Raw genomic sequence first — 12,896 nt, 5'->3', positions numbered from 1 at the left:
AATTAAAGGGTATGCATTCAGAGTACTCATAAGATAAGCAATTTTTAGCCATACCATACCTAACAAATTTTAGACAATGGCCTTAAAAAGTTAAAATAATTAGTGTGCTACTTCATAAAAATACCTTTATTTTATTTCTCTGCAAAAGATATAGCGTTTATATGTCAACTTTTGTGATATATTATAAGGTATTTAACACTTTTAGCAGCCAAATCAGCATGTCCCAGGAGTTTAGATTTTTGTGAGTCTTAATTGACTTTATCCTAGTCAACACTATTAAATTATTGCATATATATTTCATTGATAAGAATTATTTTATAATTCTGTAATAATCATGAAAAAATTGCTAAATTATGTAAACGTCTTGAGACAAAAATTTTTTTTTTATTTTTATTTTTTATTTATTAATCAAAGTTATGTATTTATAGTGCTTTTAGTTAATATTAGTATTAATTTGCGTAAGTATAAACGTACTTTTTTTCCTTCTTGGAAATCTTGTTTCATTATGTCTTAATAAGCTACTTAATTTTAAGCTCTTAATATTTCTATTGTGTTGTGTAACTCTAAGTACCCTATTTAATTTTTGTAATGCAACATGTTAAATTTCTCCCTGTTTTAGTAATTGCCAACTTCTTTTATTAATTTTCAAAGGACATATTTCTTTTAAATTCTATACTGCATTGCATGAAAAACTAAGTAATCCCCAAGCAAAATTTATAAAATTTTAGCGGTATTTTTACAATACTTTAATGTTTCAGTTTATCAAAATTAAATAACATTAATAATTATTAAATTTTTTTTGTGCCTGTGTATTTCAAAAAGAAGTCTCAAAGTCTTTTGCATGTTATTATGATTATCAATTGTTTTATTGTTGTATTGTTGTGCATACTGTAATTTGTACACGTTTTTTTATTATTATTATTTTCAGTGATTTCTTTAAAATTCTAATCAGTTCTGTTTTATTGTTATTATTCTGAGGGATTTTTTTAATTTTAATCAATTATTCGCTTTATTTACACCTCCTTTGGTTTCAGCTTTTTTTCCTTTAACGTTCTTTCCAGCACACCCAAACAAATTGAAAAGGAAGAGGGGTGAAAGCTCGATGGTTCAGAAATGTATTTGGGTATAAAGTAAATTAAAGAAAACCTTGCATACCGCGCATATAATCGGATGTTTGATGAGCAAAAGAAATAATACACCTGTTTATAATCTGTGAATTATTTACCATACATTGCGTATTTTAAAGTTTAATTCTTTTGGGCCAAAGGGTATCGGAAAGTTCCTGGAAATCACAGCTCCACACTGTGATGCGATGATAGACAGAAGAAAAGTGCACGTGTTGTCGAAAAACCTTTCTCTCTTTGTAAGGTATTCTTTAGTACGTGCTTGCTGCAGGTAAAAACAACAAAAAAAATTGATAAATAAAAGAAATAAGGGGGAAGAATTACATTCACCACGGAAGACACGCGCCCCTCAGGGGGGTCACGTGCAATTCTCTCGGGGGGCCAAAAAAACTCAAAAGATGATTGCGGAGGAAAGAACTCTTTTCAGAAGAATGAAATGAAAGTAAACGGCAGAAAAAAGGGAGAAAGTAATCGACTTTTCTGGAATATTCTTATTTTGAGTGAATGCCTACATTTATATATTTTATCCCTCAATGCATATCTATATCACGCAGAAAAATTCGATAAGGATTCTATGAATATTTTTTATAACCCTGGACAAACTTTGATTTGATGAATAGAGGCGGAAGACAATCGAATTAATTTCATACTGCAATAATGATATTTAAAAAATATTTTAAATTTTAAAAAATAATTCATAACCGTTGTTAATAGCTGACCGAATTTTGATTTTACGACCACCAATGCTCAACTCCGCAGCCTTGTATTATTTAACACAATCCGAAAATCAAGAAACTTCCTGGATCAAATATTGAGAGAAATTTGTTTTCCTGGAAGAATTTTTGATGGAACTAACCCGCATTTGCGTTACAAGGAGGGAAAAATCACAAAAGCCACCCGGGATCAAACTGATGGCAAGGGAACAATAACCCACGATCCGTCTACCACTGAGGATATTTTATGTCAGCACTGTGGTCGGTGCGAGCAGGTACGGAATTTGTATTGACCAGCCATTGCTGGGATTCGGCTGAAAACTCAAAAGATGGACCGATTTGGCTGATAAAACTCAAAAGAACCCTTTTCTGAAGAATAAAATGAAAGTAAACGGCAGAAAAAAGAAGGAAAGTAATCGGCTTTTCTGGAATATTCTTATTTTGAGTGAATGCCTACATTTATATATTTTATCCTTCAATGCATATCCATATCACTCAGAAAAAATCGATAAGGATTCTATGAATATTTTCTATGATCCTGGACAAACTTTGATGAGTAAGGGTAGAAGATGATCGAATTAACTTCATACGACAAGCATATTATTTAAAAAATAATATTTAAAGTGAGAAAAATGTTTTATAAAATAATCATCTGTGTTCATTGTTTATAGTTTAATTTTGAATTGATGTTTTAGATTATAAACCAATTCAAACTAATGACGTCTTCATTGCCGAAGTACCATCTATCATTCATATATTATAACTTTTTATTTCCCCCTACCTAACCCATTAAACGCCGATACATATGCCACCCCAAATAAATTGGAATTTTTGTATATTTAAAGGGATAATATGCACTTGCATGCATATGTAGTTTAAAAAAACCGAAACTGTAGTTAAACATCTGGAATGTTCCTTTTTATGTCAATTAGCTGCCATCATTTACTGTCTTCAGTAATATCAAAATTTGTAATAACAATAAAATAACATATACATAAGATTTAGTGAAGTTATTTTTACTATGCAATTAAAAGTAAGAACAGTTAAGTCTGCGATACGATAAAATAAAAACAACATACAAATAAGCAAAATTTACACATAGCATAGAGGATAATATTTTAGTTTGGACTTAGTAGTACACAAAGGAATGAAGCAAGATTATAAAATCATTTCAAACAATTCAAAAATATTTTAAAATTAAAATATAATTATCCCTATTATACAACTAAAAATATACATACATTTTATAAGTGCGGGCTTTTGTTTCAGTAGGTATATGGCAGCCTGAAGAGCAATAAAAAATACACGCCAACTAGAACTCGAATGTAAACAATCTACTGGCGAAATCCAAAGCACGCAAACATGGTGTTTTCTTAAGCGAAAATAATTCACGTTCCGTGTGAATGCGCGCTGAAGTCAATTTCGGAAGAATGGGAGTCGTTGAAAGATGAATCATGCAGCAAAAGGACTTCAACTGTAAAAACCGATGGAAATGTTGACAGAATCTGGGATCTTGATTTTTCAGATGTCGGATTGATGATAAGAATGATTAAACAACGGTTTAATTTTGCACACCATCGCTTATCAAATATTGAACAATGAATTTAAGTTAAACTTTAAGAGAAAGATCATGATTGTACGATTAAACATTAAGAACGGCAATTCGTTTGTTACACAAAAATGTCCATGCTTTTGGCAACACATTCCTGGGGCTCCTCAACCTTTTTACTCACCTAACTTGAGTTCTTTTAAGCTTCAGACAGAAGGCTATCTGAGGTTGATAGTAATCTACCTCAGAGCAACCAACTTAGAGAGGTTATTTTTGAAGTGCAGAGTGCGCAAAATAAAAACGGAACCACTTGAATAACTTTTAATTTATTGCATTCTACGACTCAATCTTAATGGCTCAAGGGAGTGACCTCAAATATGCTAATAAATAAGTACAGACTATTTTTAAAGTTACGGAATCGGACACAAAAGCGTACTTTCTCTGAATAAACATGCTTTTTTTTCGACAGATTCGTGTGTCTGACCTCCAAATTATAGTGGGTAGCCGAAATTTGGGAAATATGGTCCCACTAGTTAGGACGGGAGGGCGCTATAAAGTCTGGACCCCTTAATGTTAATTTTACTTCGTGCGTATTTTTCTATACCTCTAGAACTTTTTAAGAGAATTGAAAAACTTTTGCACGCAATTATAAAATTCCTTTATTTAAAGATAATTCCTTTAAAAAAATAACTTTTAGTAAATATTTATTATTTTTTATTACTTTATTTAATAATGGTAGGAAAATATTTGAATTGTAAGCCTTACAATTTTTTACATCATTTTAAGGAACATAATTTTACATGGCAAAATGCAAAATGCGAGGAACATTGGATCAATAGTTCCTGAGAAATCGAATTTTAAATATCTGACATTTTTGAAATTCATTTTGAAATTCTAAAACATTCAGGCTTTCGGGAGTTTTAGGACTTTTCGGAGAAATTTAAAGGATTTTTGGTAATATTTTAAGGATTTTCAGGTATTTTTTTTAAAGATTTTGGGAATTTTTATGGATTTTAAGCAGTTTTTCGGTTTTAGTAATTAATTAATACTATGAAATCCCCAAAATCTTAAAAAAAATTGAAAATCCTTAAAATATCACTAAAAATTCTAAATCCTGAATCTTTAATGATTCAGAATTCCCAATTCATATCTAATCACAGTATTAATTTTAGTAAAGACCGTTGTCTATCTCCAGAAACGGCTTAAGCCTTTTCGGCGTCTGATCAATTGATGCCTACTACTCCTAGACATAAAGGCGGCCGGTATGCAATGCTGACCATATTGCCACTATCGATTTGTTGGTTTTGAAATTGTGAAGCTATAAATTTCATGACTCTTTGCCCTATAATTGGCTATTGCTGAAGTTCTTACTTTATTATCATAATAAATATATGCACAGAATTTCATAACAGAAAAATGCCAAAAGAAAGAATCAGATACGGATAGAAATATTTAACTATTTATGTAAATAAAAAAGAATCATATTGAAATAAAGTATTTTATTTTGTTATGTAATTCATTTTCACCGAATCTTTCTACAATCTTTTTGAATACTTAATTCTGGACAGCTGTTGTACAATTAGTATTTCGAGAAAGTTTTCTTTTTATCAGTCAAAAACAAATAAAGCATTACATATTTCAATTCCATTCAGTTTCACACACGTAAGTTTCAGTTCAAAGAATTGTTATTACTCTACAAATATAAAGATTTTTAAAACTGAAACAAAAGGGAAATTAAACAATATCTCAAAAATAAATAAACTAACGAGTATTATTCAATAAGACGTTTTCTCTTGATTTCTGATTTAGAACAAAACAATTCAATTATTTGATATGACTCTATGTGTAGTTATGAATATCAATATTTACCGTCTCACTGCTTCTGATTCCTTTTACTGATGTCTCTTACACGTCTAATATAACAATGTAAAGAATTCAGAGTGGATCGTAAATGTTGACCGTAAGAGCTGTTGAACATGCTCCGCCATCTTTACACTCGTGAATAGAACTCTTATTAGATTCCTCGTGTACAAAATTAAACAGAGTAGTGTAACATTATCTGTGGTGTAAGACAAGTCATTATTCGAGAACTTCACAAAGGATTTCTATGATAACATTTGATGTTATTCTGTTCACAAACATTAAATTCTCCTCCTTCACTTCATATGAATATTACTGCAAACAGAATCCATAGTTCATTTATATCACAATTAATCGTTGAATAGGAAGCTAATTAATAAATGCTTTCGGATTGTTTAATGAAGTGATATGAAAGTTGATGACAATTGAAGTTTATCAGTTTAATAAATTGAAATATTTGTCGAACCAAGTTTTAATAAAATTAATTTATTTTGAGATATTTTAGAATTAGTTCGGGCTTATTCATAGAATTCAGGATTGAATGGTTAATATTTTTGTTAATTGCCTCTAAATGGTTTATTTCTTCATGTAAGCACCAATATATTTAAAAATTAAGTCACAAATTTAATTGCTGTAGAGTAAGACCGAAAACTAAACTAACTTAAAAATTTAATTTTGTTACGTATGAACGATGTAAGAAAAGTAGAATATTAAGGTTTGAAAACAATTCGATTAATTAGAATATTGTTATGAATGACTGACCTAGTTAATGTTTCACATTAGAACAATTTCGTTTTCATATTTTTTTTATTGAAGAACAAGGAAAAGCACTGCCCTTACAAAAAATGCTGTTATGTTTACCAAAAATAGTGTTATGTTTAGCACCAAAAATAACCTCAATAATGAATCTCAATTTCATCCGCATTTACACCTCATAAAATTAACTACATACATACGAGCAATACTTTTAATTGAAATCGGGGGAAATTATTTGCATCTCAAAAACACTTATTTGCTTGAGTGTGAAGAAATAACATGAAAAGTGCGCTAAAAAATGGACCAACCTGAATAACTTTTGATCTAATGATTGGATCTTCACGTTCTAGGACTCAATCTTACTGACTCAAGGATGTGACATCAAATATGCCAATTAATAAGAGCAGACGATAATGTGACTTTGATGTTGCTCTATTTTGTGATATCACATAAAAGTTTCCATGACTATTTATTGTGACTCTTATGACAAATATACTTTACTGAGACTAAAATCACTTGAAAAATTTGTTGCCACTTTGTTGCAACTTTGATCCCTTGAAAGTCACATGGAAACCACTTTATGCCTTGTCTTACTAAAGTTCCAGGAGTATTTTTACGACTTCCCATTTTGTTCTCATATTCACTTTTTGTCGAATTTATTTCATTGAAGTCACATGTAAACTTTTATGCGACTTGTCTCACTAAAGTTATGATTCCACTCTATACCGGACAGTCATTTACAATATTTACAGGTTTTGTTAACACTTTTTTAGTGACTAATTTCTTACAATTAAATATGACAATCCCAAATGGTCATAATGATTACATTCAAAAGAGAGATCTGTTTCAATATTTCCGAGAGCGTTCAGACATGATTTTGAAAAAGAATTTGTTTCCGCAAACTTGTTGGATTAAAAAAATTGCTTCCGTATAATATTGCTCCATTCCCTAAACCTCACAGTGTTAGAAAAAAGATTTCAAATGTTAAACATCCCTTGTCTAACTATCGGACAATATTTAAAAAAAAAATTATTTTATATTATTTATTTGTAGAAAGACTTTGTATGTTTTTAAACCAAATGTTACTTTTTAAAATAGTTTTCCTTCTGCTTTTGAAATATTCACTGCTATTCAATATGCTTACAATTTCTTCAAGATTCATGTTAAAAATTTCAAATTTTATATAACTCTTATATCCACTAACAGTCTTGAAATGATTTATTTTTTTCAAAAATATTATTACCGAGGGAGAAAAATAATGCATTTTTTGTGCGAGCAAATACTAAGCATTTTCACCAGTCGTTTTATAATCTTTTAATTTTAATTAGTTTTATTCTATTTTGCGTACATTTGGATTAATATTGATTATGTTTGCACTAAACAGATTATTTTCGGGGAAAAATGCAGATAAATTTTCAATAGAATACTATGCATTATGCATTAAAGTACATATTGTATTCAGATATTATAGGATTATCAGATATAACATTTACATTTATAATAAATTCAATGGATATATTTTAAATAACAGAGTAATTAAATTATATGTATGTAAAACAATAAAAAGTTTTATATATTTTTAAATATATTATATAGTTTTGTTCTAAATCTTAAATACCAATTAATTTTTGATTTAATTAACTTTAATTTTATAAATGAATATAAATTTAATAAGCCTTTAATTTTAATTAAGGGTTGGCGATATGTATGAAAAATTTAAGAAATGAGTGCTGTTCAAAATTTTAATTAAATTCAAATAACCTGATTTAATTAAAAACTAAACCCTTTGACGCTAGGAGAAATAGGGAATGATTTTCAATAAATGTATTTTTTGCCTGATAGAATTCGAAAATCGCAAAAAAATCATTGCTTAATTAGCCAAAGACAATTTAATATATAATGCTGTAAATGTTTGTGACGCCACAATAGGCATAACATATTTCCTAGCTTTTAAAATCTCTTAATTAATTTTTTTAAACATTTTCGATCGAATTTTAATTAAATTAAGCTAATTATTTAATTTTTATTACACTTTATAAAGAGCGAATATAAAATATTTTATTCTTTTCTTATCAATCAATGTAACGACAAATTTTTTATTTCAATACTAATGCAAAACTCATTAATTCACTGTCGTGACTAAATTGAAAACAAAAATCTATTTATAACTCGTTATTCTTTAATTCTTTCCACAAAAATGTTATAGAGAGAATTAGTAAATCGGTTATAATGATTCTCACATTCTTTTAGGATATTCCGTTAAGCCGAATTATTTTCAAATTAAATATTGATTATGGGGGGGGGGTTGGCTTTATTTTTGTCTATGTTATCTATCGACAAATCGCCAACCATGGATCTCTTCCCTTGTTCCTAAATGTCCGTTGGGAACAATTAATTTTCTTCTAATTTCGAATTTTTGATGATTGGAGTGGAGGCTTCGTTCTCCTGGCCCTAACCAATAAATTGATATTTTAACAGAAATTATTGATGTTAAGAGAATGATTTTCTTGATCCATTTAAGGTACTTTTCTTTATTTTTATATTTTTGGAACGTGGTCATGTTCAACTTATGTTTTACATAGTCAATAAATTTTTCCTAAACTATTTTATACATTTCTCTGGGATAAATATCATCACATCATATCCAAATTAAGATGCATCTGAAACAACCATATTACTTTAATTCTACAAAGAAACTACACCCCACTTATCACTATGGACTAAGAATTTTGAACTAAAACTACTACTACAATGTTATTTCATTTTAATAATAAATTTAAAAAAAATCAATCATACTTTTTTATAAAAACTTCGTACAAAATGTTTTAATTTATAAATAAAGTAATAAAGATGTTCAAATTATTATTGCCTACTCATAAGTTATTGAATATGACTAACAGTGACAATGGATTGTATGAAATCATTAAAAGCTTTTTTTAAAAAAAAAATAAAACTTAAGACCTGGATATAGTGTACAAAAGATAGGATACTTTAAAAAATAACATAAAAATTGTTAGCAATATGTATTATTAGCTGAGTCTTTTTTTAATAAGAACTGTATAAATACATCAAAATCAAGGTTGAAATTGAATCACTAATTGCTATCGGAATATTGGGTAATCAACCAAAATACCATCCTCTAGATGACACCATAACCAGATGGCGACAGTCACGGAGTCTCTTTGTGAAGTCACATATGACCTCTGCGACTTCGATGCGACCGCTTTTCAAGGTTACTATGTCCGCCTTTGGTGACGTCCCTTTTTGACGTCACATTGACATCAACATGAGACCACATTCAGATATTTAGTTGTCGCAGTCACCTAACCATTTGGCGAAGATGTTACCTATTCACGTCTCAACATGGTCACGGTTGACGAAACTGTGATATATTTACGTCTCAACAGAGTCACCGAGGGACGAGGATGTGACATATTCACGTCTCAACTCAAGATCAAAGATCTTCTCGACAAAGTCACATCTTGATCTCAACTGGGTCAAGATGTGACGAAATTGTGAAATGTACGTCTCAGTTGGGTCACCGTGTGACTGATCTGAGACGAGAATATGTCACATTCTTGACACATGGTGACGTTACTGAGACAGCTATATGTCTCATTGTGGTCTCGGTTGACGTCAAAATGTGACGTCCCCAAAAGTAGACATTTGACCTTCAAAAATCGTCGCATCGATGTTGCAGAGTTCACATGTGACTTCACAAATAAGCCTCCGTGACTGTCACATTTTTGTTGCAATCTGATAACGGTGCTATTTGGGTATTTCTTAAGTTATCCACGAAAAAGTGCTTGCTCATTACATGAAATTGAAATAGTAAAGGGTTCAATATCTTTTTAATGGATGCTCTAAGCACGATGGAAAGCGATCCCGATAGTCTTTAATGACTTTAATTGATATTGATTTTGCTTCTTGTTGTGTTTTATAATATTGCTGCATTATTTCATAAATTTCATACCTCTTTCAACGATGTTATTCACAATTGAAATGTAAGTTTTCCGATTAATGTTACCTGTATGTCCATGTTATGTTGATTTGCGTGCAGCAGTTGAGGATATTGATTGATTATCAATTCGCAGACTTACTAACAATAAATCAGGTCGGATTATAAATCGCTTAAAAATGTGTTTTTAGTTACAAATTTATGTATATTTTTAAGTGAACATTCAGTAACTCTTTTTTTATAAAAACCGAGATGTTTGGACTTAAATTAAACGATTCTCTTATTGAATGCCTTGGCTATAGTTTGTATTTACTAATATATTTCTGTTCGAAATGAAATGTATAATCAAAAACTGCAACACCAGTAAGATACATCAAATGTTCGCAAAAGTTTTGTTTCTTCCCCTGAAAAACATTTTCCTTTACTTCCTTGTCTGAAAAAAGAAGTCCTTCGAAACTATATATGAGATGGTGTTTTGAAAGTAAAGAAAACATTTAAAAAAAATATTATTAAGCCATAAGTAGCTTCTTCCTTCTACATTCTAATATAGTACCATTTAAATTGAAGACAATAAGACAAGGCACAATTTTTATTTCGTACAAGAGTTCAAGTATACCTCTTGAATATAAAAAGACACCACGGAAATCAAATACACATAAATGGTTTTTATCGATAGAAAGACACAAAAATAATTTGCAGCGCCTTTTTGCCTTTAAAACAGTGACGCCTCCTTTTCAGAGGTACACGAGGCAAAATAAGCATGCTGAATTTTGAAATTTTGAATTATTGGAATTTTGAAATCACCCAATGTGGTTTACGATGTCCATAATAAACTTTATAGCTGACGTTAAGGTTACGTTACTCGTATTTCATCAATGCTATATAAGAGATCTTTTATCATATAAAGTAAGGTTGTATGAGAATAATATGCTAACTTATAAGTATTGAGAGTTAACACTTATTTATAACTGTTTGGCGAAGTTTTGCCTATCTCTAGCCAGTGCAGTCAATTTTGAAAAGGGTGCAAAATATAAGAAAACATGTACTATTAAAAGGTATACAGATAAAAAAAATGAGAAGGCTGTGTGCATTCACCCTTTGAGTTTCACCCTTTGAATACCACCTTGATCAAAAAGTTCTCGGAATAACCCCTGGGTGACGCTACCTTCGTTCGGATTTAAGTTCTGTTTTTTTTGTTTAGTTGGTACATCTGTTGTTGATATTCCCTCTAAATCGTAGCGTCATAACTTGACGTTTGCAAGAGTTACGTAGCCAAGAGTACATCTATCTCTGTGTGTGTTGGCGATTTCTTACAATTTCAGAAATTGATTTAAATTTGCAACAGCGAACTTGTATTAAATTTTGCTTAAAAAACGGCTTTAATGGTGCGCTAACGTTGGAAATGTTGGAAAAGTGTTTCGGCAACGATTCTCTAAAGAAAACGGTCGTTTACCAGTGGCACGAGTGGTTCAAAAGTGGTCGTGAGTCAATCGAAGATGATGAACGCAGTGGCAGACCATCGACATCGAAAACTGACGAAAACATTGATAAAGTAAAAGAAATATTGTTCAATAACAGCAAATTAACCATCAGGGAGATAGCGGAGGGCTTGAACATTGCCTATATATCCGTCCAAGACATTTTGGTTAATGATTTGGGTTTCCGTCGTGTAGCAACAAAGTTGGTCCCAAAAGACCTCATTTTCACGCAAAAAAGAGACCGTGTTGACGTCGCAAAAGACATGATTTGCGAGGCTGAATCCGATCCCACATTCATCAAAGGATCATTACTGGAGACGAGACGTGGGTTTTATGAGTACGACACGCAATCCAGACATCAGGCAAGTGAATGGCGTTCATCAAAGTAAAAATCGCAGGAAGCTCTGATGAACATACTGAAAAACGAATATAAAAAAACGTTTCGAGGATTGGATCAAGCGCTGGCATAAGTGTGTTGCAGTCGATGGGGATTACTTTGAAGGGGACAATATAGATTTAGATTAATAAACTTGTATTTTTAAGTTTCTGAATAAATTCCTTGAACTTTTTGATCAAGGTGGTAAGAGTTTCAGTAAGCGGAACACAAGTATAAAATAAGAGGCAATTTGTGCCTTTAAATTTTGGAGACACAAATGAACCTTTAAAATTTAAAGGCAAAAATGTTTCATTTTTTTTCTCTAAAGTTAGAAGTATTGTTTTTAGAGTGTACCTGGTATGGTGAAAAGCAACTTGTAATCAAAATGTAATTCTATGTGCTTCACGACCACCTAAAAACATAATACCTAGTTCCTTTTTATCGTCTCTGTGTCATAAAAAAACTGTTAAATGACAACTGTTAACTGAAATAATGTTGAACTGAAACATTCACTTCTTTGATTTGGGAGGAATTTCTTCGGGTTGAAGAAAATTAGAGCCAGTATCGCACAATATTTACAGTTAATATTTAAGCAGATATCTTTTGATGTATGTCATTAGGAGATAATTCTCTGTTCCGCTTCCCCATTTGAGCAATATTAGGGTATGGTACTCTATTATTCTTCAGATAAAAAGGCAAAAGAATTGCATGGGACACCTGTAATGTAAAGTTAAATATCACAATTGCCCTTTGTGAATTGATTGATTGATTTTGTAAACTGACCAAGATGTGTTGAAACCATTATAGAGAATTATAGATTTCCTATATTAACTCCGCAGTTACAGCAACGGATCTGTTAATAACACAAAGAAACACTTATTTACTCAGAAAGGTAAAGTAATTGAGCCGTTTAGCTCCCTTCTCAAAGTATCACATTCTGCATACAAAGACCATTATTGCTGGGATCATGATGGTCCTAGCTTCAGTGTGTAAACAGCCATGTGAAGAAAGTGAAAGAAAGGCGATTGAAGGCTGAAAGAAATTGATTGAAGACTTAGATCTGTTGTTGGAAATGCCAACCT

The 12,896-nt window shown here is 30.8% G+C and overlaps 1 protein-coding gene across 1 annotated transcript; it reads left to right on the top strand.

The window, feature by feature from the left end:
- Positions 1-11,362: 11,362 nt before the first annotated feature.
- Positions 11,363-11,827, top strand: LOC107451010 (protein GVQW3-like). Its single transcript, XM_016066962.1, has one exon. The coding sequence runs from the start codon at positions 11,363-11,365 to the stop codon at positions 11,825-11,827; it is 465 nt and encodes a 154-aa protein (XP_015922448.1).
- The last annotated feature ends 1,069 nt before the right edge of the window (positions 11,828-12,896 follow it).

The sequence above is a fragment of the Parasteatoda tepidariorum genome, chromosome X1 (assembly GCF_043381705.1).
Source record: "Parasteatoda tepidariorum isolate YZ-2023 chromosome X1, CAS_Ptep_4.0, whole genome shotgun sequence".
Classification (NCBI taxonomy): Eukaryota; Metazoa; Arthropoda; class Arachnida; order Araneae; family Theridiidae; genus Parasteatoda; species Parasteatoda tepidariorum.
This window is presented reverse-complemented; position numbering and strand designations above follow the sequence as displayed.

Coding starts and splice junctions, on each gene's coding strand:
- LOC107451010 (XM_016066962.1), top strand. CDS start 11,363: ATGTTGGAAAAGTGTTTCGGCAACGATTCTCTAAAGAAAACGGTCGTT.